Consider the following 11,330-nt stretch of genomic DNA (forward strand, 5'->3'; position numbering starts at 1 on the left):
TAGGTTAATTAATCGCTTAATTACTCTAATCAGGTCGATAGTAGTTATTTAAGAGTGCTTATATAAACGTGATTACTTTTATAATAGAATAGGAGTAGCCTTATTAATATCTATCGTTTAGGCATTATAAACCGGGCTTATAATCATCGTATATTAAATAGTATTTAGATAATTAACATAATAGAGCAGAAATCTCGTATATATGTATTATCTTAAGTTATATCTATATAAGTCTTTTATACCCTTAATTTAGGTGGTGAAGACTCCATTATAGGTACTATATTATTTAGATCCTATCCAGTCTTTTCCGGTATCCGCCCCTATTATATCCTAATACCCGAGGTCCGAAGCCCTTAGTCAGGGAGTGGATCCCCCCTGGATCCCCTATAGACCACGTCGTAGTCCTGCCCATACGACACATACGACACTTCACGGGAATACTTAACTATTAGGAAAAAGGAGGGGAAATAACTATAGATACATAGGATTCAGGTACTCCACACATCTAATATAATATGGTTTGTTATACCTGGATAAGGTGGCTGGGGGCATCTAACAGCATCTAACACCTAACAATAACAGCGACGACAAGAAGGATAGCACCAGGCAAGAGGAGGAGGCCATGGCCGCCCACCAGGGTCACGTTAACGTAGGCGGCTTCTCGGATTGGTTATTAGCAGTGGCAATCATCCAGCTGTTCCACCTGGACCCTAAATCGCAATATTCTTGCCCTCTTGTATCATGGAACAACTGGGAAACAAGTATTGTTTCGCCTGAACGGGAGTTCAAGGGCCATTTACCCCTAAATCAATCTCACTGCTCGAAATATTACTGACTGTGAGACTGCCAAACATGGCAAGGCGTATTGAGGCGAGCTCATGAAATTATACTGACGCCGAGTCCTGCATCGTGTCCAGCCCCTGGATGACACAGCAACAGGTCAAGTCAATGAGAAAACAAGTTTCCGTTTTAATGATTGACTAACTTAACGAGAATCAACTCAGTAATTAGGTACTAAGACCTGGCTATGTCGAGCAGCATGGATTATGGGACAATTTTCCGCCGATACGGAGCCTTCGAAACTGTTCTACATTGCATTGGGAAGATACGCCGTCCGTTTCGCCCGTTCCGCCAGAGTCGCAAAATGTGAGTCGTTACAATCGATCGAGAACCGAAACAGGGTGGCCGAAAACGCCCATGTCGAGACTAAAGCCCACTGGAGGTGAGGATTCAACGAAGCAGATGAACGTAGCCAGGGAACAGAGGTCTCTTGCGGACGCCTCGACACAACCTATGTGACCGAGGGATTCGACTTGCGAGAATTACCTATCACTCCGCGACGTCAAGGTCATCGTGAGCAGGAGGGGGGCTGTCCATAGCTGCAAGTGTGTCAGTGGGCTATCGTAAGATTGATTTCAAGATTACAGGTTACCCTTGCGATCATCTCCGATAGTGCCGTTCTCCCGAGGATCCCGATCCCGGTCGTCGCGATCATCTTTGATGTCACGGTCACTGCCACAAGGGCCTTGTTAGCTACAGCTGTACCATGTTAATCACGCGTCTGGTCGAGTCGCTGGACATACCGTCGGTCGGGGCTGCGGGAGCGGTCGCGCCGGTCGCGAACATCACGGTCATAATCACGGTCACGGTCACGCCGGTCGTCTTTGCGAGGGGGAGGCGAGTAGTCGCGAGTGCTGCGTCGAGGTGAAGGAGAACGGCCACGACGAGGTGAACGTCGAGGAGCTCGATCTCGGTCACGACCCGAGTCAAAGCGCCATGACGCAGACGGCGGCGTCCGAGCCCACTGCTTGAGTTGTGAGTCAAGAATATCGATAATTCTGGAAAGTGCATTTGCTTGCCTCGATTTTCAGTATGTCGTCGCGACCAATGCGTTTATTGTGCATCTCGTGGTAGGCATCATCGGCGTCGCGACGATCTTCATACTCGACAAACGCGAACCTAGAAGCCGAGGACTTGGGTTAGCATCATCAGAGGCACGAGTTATTCACCCAGCTATCCTGAACCATGGGCTTAACTAGGTTAAGTTGCGGCGACAGGAAGATGCTTACAGCCTGCTAGAAGCAGATCGAGGGGCTGGAATATCGCATCGGACTAGACGGCCATAGCTAGAAGGTCCAGTGCTGTCAGCAATGAGGAGCGACTCAATCCGGGTCTCGAAGGGGTGTCGGTAGCATTGCTGTCACGTTGTAGCACGCATAGTCATAATGAAAATACCAGCGACTGGCACACGGCGCGGGAGATGGGGGCGAGAACGGGGTTGGTATTGGGAGGACGGCGCAGTCGAGGGCGGACTCGAAGACGGAGACAATGCACGGCGGAAGCCAGCGAGGGGAGGTGGAGGAAGAGGAGACTCGGCGGCCGGAAAAAGGGGGGGGTTTCGCATTTAGACGCAGGCAGAAGGCGAAGGAACCGACGATGACGATGAAGCGACGTTGACGATGCGTGGTTGACATACCGTTCGAATTCGTAGGCAAGGTCTCGGGCGCGAGTGCCGTGGCTAAAGCCGGTAACGTACAAGGTAGTCCCGCCTCGCGACATCGTTGTTGGAAATCTCAAGGGCCAGAAAGTCAAGAAGAGACAGATAATCAGAAAAACAGGTGATGAAAGACGGAATAGGTGTTGTATGTAGTGGGGAGAGTGGCTGCTTACGAACAGAAAACCAAAGCAAACGATGTAAACCTTTTCACTCGAGTGGATTTGTCAGATGCCCACGGCCACCTTATCGAGGTGTGAGATTATTGAGATTAACGGTTACGTAAGGGCCGGATTGAACCGAAGGATTAAAACCTCTATAATCCGGATAGACACCTGTGTTAGATACAGCGTAACCATAATAATAACGTAGAAGAAGAGTAATAGGGCAGTTAATCGTTGATTTAATTTAGGCTTATAAATCTGTAGATCTGTGTGTGTAACTATATCTAAATTCCAGGACCGTTAGGGAACTCCTGCCACCGTAATTTCTATTTTCAGATACCACAGCCACCTTATATCAAATAAAGCGTAGTCAAATCGTCACAAAATAGGTCAAAATTAATTAAGGCAATTATATAATATTATAACTCTCTTAGACCGTCAGGGAAACGCTACCCCGTATTTTATATAGTGCAGATTCTGTAAGCGTCTACCCGCATTATACTCTTAGTAATCCGGCCTATTACGTAACCGAAAAGACTATAGTCTATTCAACACACCCCCTAATCGCCCTAAACATTAGTTAGGCGATTAAAGTTTTTCGTAATCGGCAGATAATCCAGCTATACAATCTATTCGCTATAGCCGCCCTTAAATTCATCCTCCAGGTCCTCTAAATATTCTATCCAGACTTCTCTAGCTATTTCTACTATAACCGTTCCCGTATATCCATCACGCCCACCTAGAACCTAAATATCTTAAATTTCTCGCCGTATAGCGCCTTCGTTAATCCGTCTACCACTATTTCCGCGCTCGTAACGTACGTTACAAGTATTTACCCTTATTCCTTTACTTAACGTAATTAATAGCCGTGGATATCGACGTAGCGGAGGCGCGTTATTAACGTGCTAATCTCTTAATTAACTAATCGAATCGTTTAGTTATTATCGTATAAGATCCTTAACTCCGGATCGTTAAATTCCACTCCTATACTAAGTAATAGGCATTATATAAAGATACCCTCTTTTACACCTTATACTAACGCTAATAGCTCTACCTCCGTTATTAACATCGTGACTATATCCTGCTTATTAGCGCGCCACGCTATTATACCGCTAAATAAGCGTATTACGTACGCTTAACTACTCTTTCGATTAAGAGTATTATCGGTAAATAAGACGTTAGTATAGATTTCGATAGTATCGCTACCCCTTAGTTCTAACGTAAACGATGAGCTATTAATTAGATAGAGGATTAGATAATCGGCGGCCTCGTAGTAAACAGGCCCTGGATTAACGTTAAACCGGTATAGCCTGGATACTATAAACGCGATATTAGGCCGCGATATCACTACTACGTATAGTATAGATCCTATCTTCCGTTAATAGCTTTTAACGTGAGTTAAGGTTCCTAAATAGGGTAGCAGCTCTATAACCTTAATTAGGTGCGTTAGGCGATAGTTGCTACTATACTTACTATTCGGCTTTAATAGGCGTTTTAACTTAGTAACGTAGTCGCGTTATAATAGCTAGATTTTACGGGCGACACGGTCGCGAATAACCTTAATACTAAGGAACCACTATAGAGGATCGCTAACTTATAGGTTATAGTGGCGTTATAGGTTATTAACGGCCTACTCTATCTACGCCTTATATTATTCCTTACAAGTAATAACGATATCGTTAACGTAGAAGAATAGGATTAAACCGCGGCGCAGAAAATAACACGGTTCTTACGGCACTATCTAGAAGCCGTCCGCTGAAAGGATAGCCGACAAGTGCTTTTACTAAAGCAGTAAAGACTCCTTAAGTCTATATAACGCCTTTTTCAGGTATAAACACCTCCTAGGGGCTAGAAAGCCTGGCGGCGGGTATATGAAGATATCGTGGGGAAGGGGCGCGTGTATAAACGCGTTTATAACGTTAAATTATAATAGCGTAAGGTTAAATCGGGCGGCGATAGCTATTAACGCGCGGAACGACTTTTGGCTAGTATTACTACGTATATCTCCTTCAGCGAGGATTAATACTGCTAATCTCCTTATACTATAAGCCTTACCTTATATTTATATAGAAATCCATACTTATCGAACTTATATATTATTACGTATATCGAATTAAGAACCTAATATCTATCTGCTACGGACGCCGGCACCCATATCCACGACCCTATCTCCTCGTGGCTCCGTAGATGGTCTTCTTATGCCTATTGGAATAGGTAGCCGTAAAGGTACAAGGGTATATCACGAGGGTTCTTCGGAGGAGGAGGGAGATCTTTACGGTGGATCTTTACGGCTATCGGGGTAACAACTAAAACACCCGCCGGAATAACCGCCGGGGTTATATTTTCCGATATAGCCTCCCGGGTTATACTTCTGGTAGCTACCGCCGGGGCCGTGGATTCGTAGGGTATCGTTAAGCGTCGCTATAGCGCTATAGGCGTAGACCTTTTTAACCGTAATTTAGTTAGCGGAATCCTATTCAATATATATATATTAGGTGCGTAACGGCTAGCGTTAAATACTATAACCTAATAGTCTCTTTTCTAGCTATCTCCTTACCGAATTAGTTACGCTCCTTTATTTAATAGAAGCCCTATAGCCGTAGCTATAGGTGTATTATAGCACCGTATTCGGTTATCCTAGAACCCTACGGCCGTAGGGGTATCACGGTTTCCTAATATAACGGCTGCTATTAACGCTATAACTAACGGCGGGGTTATTAATAGAGTAGGAAGTAATGGATCGGGCGGATATAGACGGTGATTAGGCGCTATACCGGCTAAATCACAGTATTCATAACCTAAATCTTATCCTAATCAACTCGAGATAGCCTCCTCTACCCCCTTACGGCCGGGTATTACGGACTATAACCTTAACGGTAAAGCCGTTAAGGAAGGGGATCCGGGGGCGTTTATCCCCGGATCTAATAATTCAAAATAAGCAGTTATTTAAAAGGGGGGTCCTTAGCTTATACATCCGTAAACGGCCGTAAATCTCTAGCCCTCTCCTACTCGACACAACTAATCAGGTCTTCTAATTACTCCTCGGTGAATTAATGGAGGTTATCCTTAAAGGTGGCAATATCGCCGTTAAAGAAGGCGCGTTCGTTAAAACCCATATCGCGCGTTCGAATAACGCGGTTATGGCGGCGTAGGCCAGGCACTCAGATACGGAAAATATTAGTGGAATCGTAGCGGATAAGGTAGCCGATATAGACGCGAGGAGCGATACGATTTAATAGCTTATTAGTAGCCTTTTAGGCGTCCTTTATTATCGCGTACGCCTTATAGCCGTAAGCTCGAAGGTATAATAAGATCGGCTTTCTTTTAAAAAGGACCTTATATAGCGTTTTCTATTCCTTATTATACTGCCTTCGTGGCGTGCGGTTATAAACGTACGTAGCCGTGGGAATGGCCTTAGGCTATATAAACGGCGGTAGTTTTACGTGGATATTTATCGCACGACCTTTTAAGATAACCACGGTAGCAGCGTGTTGGCACCCCCGTTCTATGCTTAAGTGTCGGTAGCAGATACCTCTAAAACGATGCCCTCGTCACGCAGGAATTAGGTGATATCGTGGGATTAAGTTAGCTTATTATTAGATTCGAAAACGCGCACCTTATAGCCTAACCAGCGGTCTACCTAGGCGAGGAATTCCTTAATTATTACGAGGATATCCACTGCGAGCTTACTCTTTATAACGTAGGTGGCCGTAAAACCACTATAACGGTCGGTGAAAAATATAAACCGTGAGTCTCCGTCGGACGTTCGGTTAAAATCCGTGAAATTAATCGCCACCGCTCCCCTATAGAAGCAGGTGCATTACGAGGGTGCCTACTAACGTACCGCTTTATCTTTATAAGCTCGTAGGCCTCGCAGTCAATAGTTATTAGTCCCTTGATTTTAACCCCCTGCATCTGCTTTTCTAGGTGCCGAAGTGGTTCAGGGCCTACGTGCCCTAGCCGCAGATACTATAGGATACCCTCTATAGTGCTTGGATATCGTATCGTTGATTTATAGACGGCTTTTTGGGTGGCAGAAGAAGCAAAAAAGCCTAGAAAAGCAGCCGCAGATTAGTCAGAGGGCACGTATTCAATAACGGTTTAATCGAAGCGGTGACTTAGCTAGTATAGTATAGATCCATCGGAACGCCGAATACAGTTATTTAGTGGCTTCTAATCCTACTAGTATTCTTAGAGACGTAGGCGTTAGTTAGAGATTAAATTACACGTAAAATCCTCGTAGTATACGACGTTTAACAGCCTAAAATCAAGGCCTCCTATTAGTCTATTTAATCTCACGGTCACGTTACCGTAACCTTTAATAGGTAGGGATAAACTACTAGCTACCACGTAGTCCCCCTACGTGGCGGGTATAAAATCAGAAAAACGGCAAAAATCGTTAAATATATAAATAGTAGCGCCGGAATCAAGGATAGTAGAGGTTCGAAGACGGTAACTAGTAGTAGCGGTTCCTGCTATAAAGCTAGTAGTGTGGGAGACGCCGCTACGGACACTACTATAATTAAGTCACGCCTCTTTAAGCTATACAGAATCCCGGCTTATATCCTTCTTCACCTTCTTTACAGCGCGCAGTTCTTCCACTTCCGCGCGTAGCGAGGGGTTATATTTAAGGATCCGTTAGACGGTTATTTTAGTGCTCTCGAAGGGTGTCTAATCGTTATATACCGTATCCGAGAATAGATAGAAGCAGGCGTTAATATCGTGACTAGGTATAGCGCACACGCGGTAGATCTATTCTCTTCATAAAGCAGATTAGCGGCGCTTAGAGGAGAAATAGTTAGTTAAAGCAGCTAAAGGTATAGCTATAGATACCGTGGTAGTGGGATTCTTAGCTTTATTCTTCCCACGGCCGCCCTTCTTATAGGGCTTGGCCGTGGCCTCTAAGGTATCTTTACTCTTTTCGCTTCCGGTATGTAGTGCAGGGAATACTATAGCGCGGTGGCTACCGCGTTGTCCTTAGTCTTTAAGCCTAGTGTTAATATACTTCTGACCGAGAGTATAACGGTCTTCGGGTATAACTACCTGGTTATCTATAAGGCGACGCTCGGCCTTAGTCTAATCGCGGCCGGTATAGGGGCGTATACCTCTAAAGAAATCTATAACCTATATATACGTGGCGGGCTTCGAACCGGTATCTTTATAGCTTTATAGTAGTAGCTACCACTTCTGCAACTACTCCCCGAGCTTCTTAAGGCTATTCGCAGGATAATAAGTATACTCGATATACTCTTCGTGGGTATCGGTTTAGCGGGTAGCCAGGTACTAATCCGTATCGCGTTTAACGGCTTCGTATACCTCGTAAGGTATACCTCCTTATAGCAGTTATCTACGGCTTTAGTCGATAGTATTAACCTACTAGGTTAGTATAGCGTTAATCCCCTTTAGGTAGCTCTCGTATTACGTTTATAGGATCTTCCAGCGCGCGATTTCGATATCGTACGCTTTCTGGCCAGCGTCCGTAAGGTCGAGATATTACGTAGGGGTACGCCTAGGCGTTATATAGGGGAAAGAGTCGTAATTCGGCATTATAGGCTTTTCGGGGGACTAAGTCGGATTAACTGGGCGGAGAAATCTCGACACGTTATTATAGGTGATAACCGATTCGTATAGGCGTCGCCAGATCTCCTAATCCTTATAGGTTTTATACGTAATAGGGCTAAGATATACTATCTTAATAGTTATTGTATAGATTAACACGCTATATCGGCGCGGCTAGATAGCTTCTTAAATCGATAGTAGTAAAGGTAAAAAGTAGGTAAAATAGGTATATCTTCACTTAGTAAGTAAGACTCTTAATTATCAAATAAAGCGTAGTCAAATCGTCACAAAATAGGTCAAAATTAATTAAGGTAATTATATAATATTATGACTCTCTCAGACCGTCAAGGAAACGCTGCCACCGTATTTTATATAGTGCAGATTCTGCAAGCGTCCACCCGGATTATACTCTTAGCAATCCGGTCTATTACGTAACCGAAAAGACTATAGTCTGCTCGACACCTTATCGGGGCGTGACAAACCATATTGTGTTAGACGTGTGGAGTACTATGTCGTATAGGCAGGACCACGACGTGGTCTATAGGGGATCCAGGGGGGATCCACTCCCTGACTAAGGGCTTCGGGCCTCGGGTATCAGGATATAACAGGGGCGGATACCGGAAAAGACCGGATAGGATCTAAATAATATAGTACCCATAACAGAGTCTTCACCACAAAATTAAGGGTATAAAAGACTTATATAGATATAACTTAATATAATATATATATACGAGATTTCTGCTTTACTAACTTAATTATCTAAGTGCTATTTAATGTATAATAGTTATAAGCCCGGTTTATAATGCCTAAACGATAGATATTAATAAGGCTACTCCTATTCTACTATAAAAGTAATCACGTTTATATAAGCACTCTTAAATAACTACTATTAACCTAATTAGAGTAATTAAGCGATTAATTAATCTACCGACCTACCTATTAATTAATTAATTAACTAATAAGTAAAGATATCTTCTAACGTATCTAACGCTAAATAAAAGGCGGCCACTACTACCCTTATTAATTAGAGGGATTATGTAATATAGGAGCGCGCTATACGCGGTAAATCTGCCTCTTACTAGGAAAACTATCTTAATTTAAAGCTAAGCGATAAGGAGGCCAATACCTACCTGCTTCTTAAGCCCACGCTACCTAATATCCATAAATATAAGGCCCTCGTTATAAAGCTTAACGCGGAGGAGGCTATAGCCACTACTATCACGGCTAGTCCGTCTTCTACTATTACGCTAAAGGGCGATAAGGATATCGTAAACGCCGCCGCTACCACGGCCGCTAGTAAGAAAAAGACGGCCGCCCGCCAGAAGGTTATAACCACGGCCGTAATAAAAGAACTAACGACTAGGATACCTACGTCTATTAATAACCTCTTTAAAAAAGGGCGTACACGCTACCTATAAAATTATCGTATATAGCGCGAAGAAAAGGCAGACTACGACGCGTAGTAGAAGGAGTTTAATAAGGTACGCTCCTATATCGAAAGGACTATTTATACTATATTACGTAGCCTCTTAGCCTAGCTATAGGACGATACTATAAATACCCTATAGGCCTAGATTACTCTCCTATGCGCGTATATAGGACCGATACCTATAGACCTCCGTAAGGAAGCCCTAATTCTATGCCGATAATATACCACGCCTATAAAGGCTATACCTAAGGATATAGACGCTTAGGTGGTAAGCTAGAAACTAGCGATAATACACTATAAATATATAGGCGTTTTAGAGCTATTAAGCGCGGACTATTAAGTAGAAGACGTGTTGAAAGCTATTAGACCTATCGCCTAGGAGTAGAGAAATATCTACCTAGTGAATAACTATAATAAGATTACGGAAAATAAGCTAACGATTAACGACTTCGTAAAGGCTTTATATACGGTTCTTAGTAATATAAAGAGCCTATAATTCTCTACTATAAAGCCTAGAGTCGGGAGAGGCACCTTTAATACCCTCGGGAACCTCCCCGATACTAAGGATACTACTAATAATAAAGATAATAAGAAGCGTCCTTATAGTAATATATCCGTAAAGGCTATCCCTCCTATAATAAGGAGGCCTTACGAGATATATAAGAACCCCTATACTACCGCCGCCTACTAATACGTAAGGATAGATATACGCCCTTATACCTAGCGTGGCGGTGAAGATATTATAAAGGTCGCGGAAAAGAAGATACGTAATTATAGTTTTAAAAACCGCGTGGATACCGCGATATAGAAGAGGCGGGAAGCCTTAAGGGCTATCACCGTTAATAAGATAGAGGAAGTCCAGGAAGATTAACTCTATAATACTACGCCTACTATAATAGTTTATAAAGACCTATCCGTTACCGCGATAGGGGGACTAGGCGCCCACCTAGCCTAGGGGGTAGCGCGCTATCGTTATACGACGATACTATTAAGATTATAATAAGAATAGGGTGTATCCCTTTCTATTAACTAAGCCAGAGCGCTATTATATTACACGATCCTAGATTTAGGATCGTTAATCTATATCTTTAATAATTAAGGCCGTTTTACGGCTATTAGACTACCCACGGATACTTTATCTTTATCCTTTTAGGTAAGTACTTATAAGGCTTCTATCCTTGGATACGGAGACATTAAGCTATATATATAATCCCTATCAGGTATAAAGAGGCTGCTACGCCTCCGTGATATCGTATACTATAAGGAATTCGTCACTAATATCGTCTCGGAATATTAGCTACGCCTATAAGGTTACCGCTAGAATACCATAAACGACACTATTATTAGCTCCGCTAACGATTAGCCTATCTATAAGCTACTAGATATCCACGGCTAGTATATAATCGAGCGCGCGGATGCCATGGCCGCTACCGTGTTCGCGGTCTTAGTAAGGCACCCCCGCGATAACCCGTATAGAAGATTATGATAACCGCGGTAACCGTAGAAGACTATAGTATAACGGTAGTATAAAGGCCTTAGCTATTACGGCACCGTTACTCTTATAAAGATCGTCGACGCTACTTAGGGGGTAAAGATAAAAGGACCTCATATAACGGACTATAACGCGTATGGGTAATCGTAAGTGCCTACATAGATCCGGCGGATACTATCCCTTTACCTGTTA

At 43.4% G+C, this 11,330-nt stretch overlaps 2 protein-coding genes across 2 annotated transcripts; one reads left to right on the forward strand and one right to left on the reverse strand.

Annotated features, from left to right (window-relative positions):
- Nucleotides 1–1,027: 1,027 nt before the first annotated feature.
- SODALDRAFT_364300 (hypothetical protein) lies at nucleotides 1,028–1,299 on the forward strand (the record flags this gene model as incomplete). The annotated part of the gene is made up of 2 exons (XM_028614632.1): nucleotides 1,028–1,146; nucleotides 1,206–1,299. The coding sequence occupies 2 exons, from the start codon at nucleotides 1,028–1,030 to the stop codon at nucleotides 1,297–1,299; spliced, it is 213 nt and encodes a 70-aa protein (XP_028462420.1).
- Nucleotides 1,300–1,329: 30 nt separating this feature from the next.
- On the reverse strand, nucleotides 1,330–2,559 carry SODALDRAFT_337930 (RNA-binding domain-containing protein; the record flags this gene model as incomplete). Its single annotated transcript, XM_028612732.1, has 6 exons — nucleotides 1,330–1,379; nucleotides 1,433–1,512; nucleotides 1,584–1,804; nucleotides 1,860–1,959; nucleotides 2,070–2,126; nucleotides 2,477–2,559. 6 exons carry the CDS (start codon nucleotides 2,557–2,559, stop codon nucleotides 1,330–1,332), a joined length of 591 nt encoding a protein of 196 aa, XP_028462421.1.
- Between the last annotated feature and the right edge of the window lie 8,771 nt (nucleotides 2,560–11,330).

Source organism: Sodiomyces alkalinus (assembly GCF_003711515.1).
Source record: "Sodiomyces alkalinus F11 unplaced genomic scaffold SODALscaffold_17, whole genome shotgun sequence".
In the NCBI taxonomy this organism is placed as follows: domain Eukaryota; kingdom Fungi; phylum Ascomycota; class Sordariomycetes; order Glomerellales; family Plectosphaerellaceae; genus Sodiomyces; species Sodiomyces alkalinus.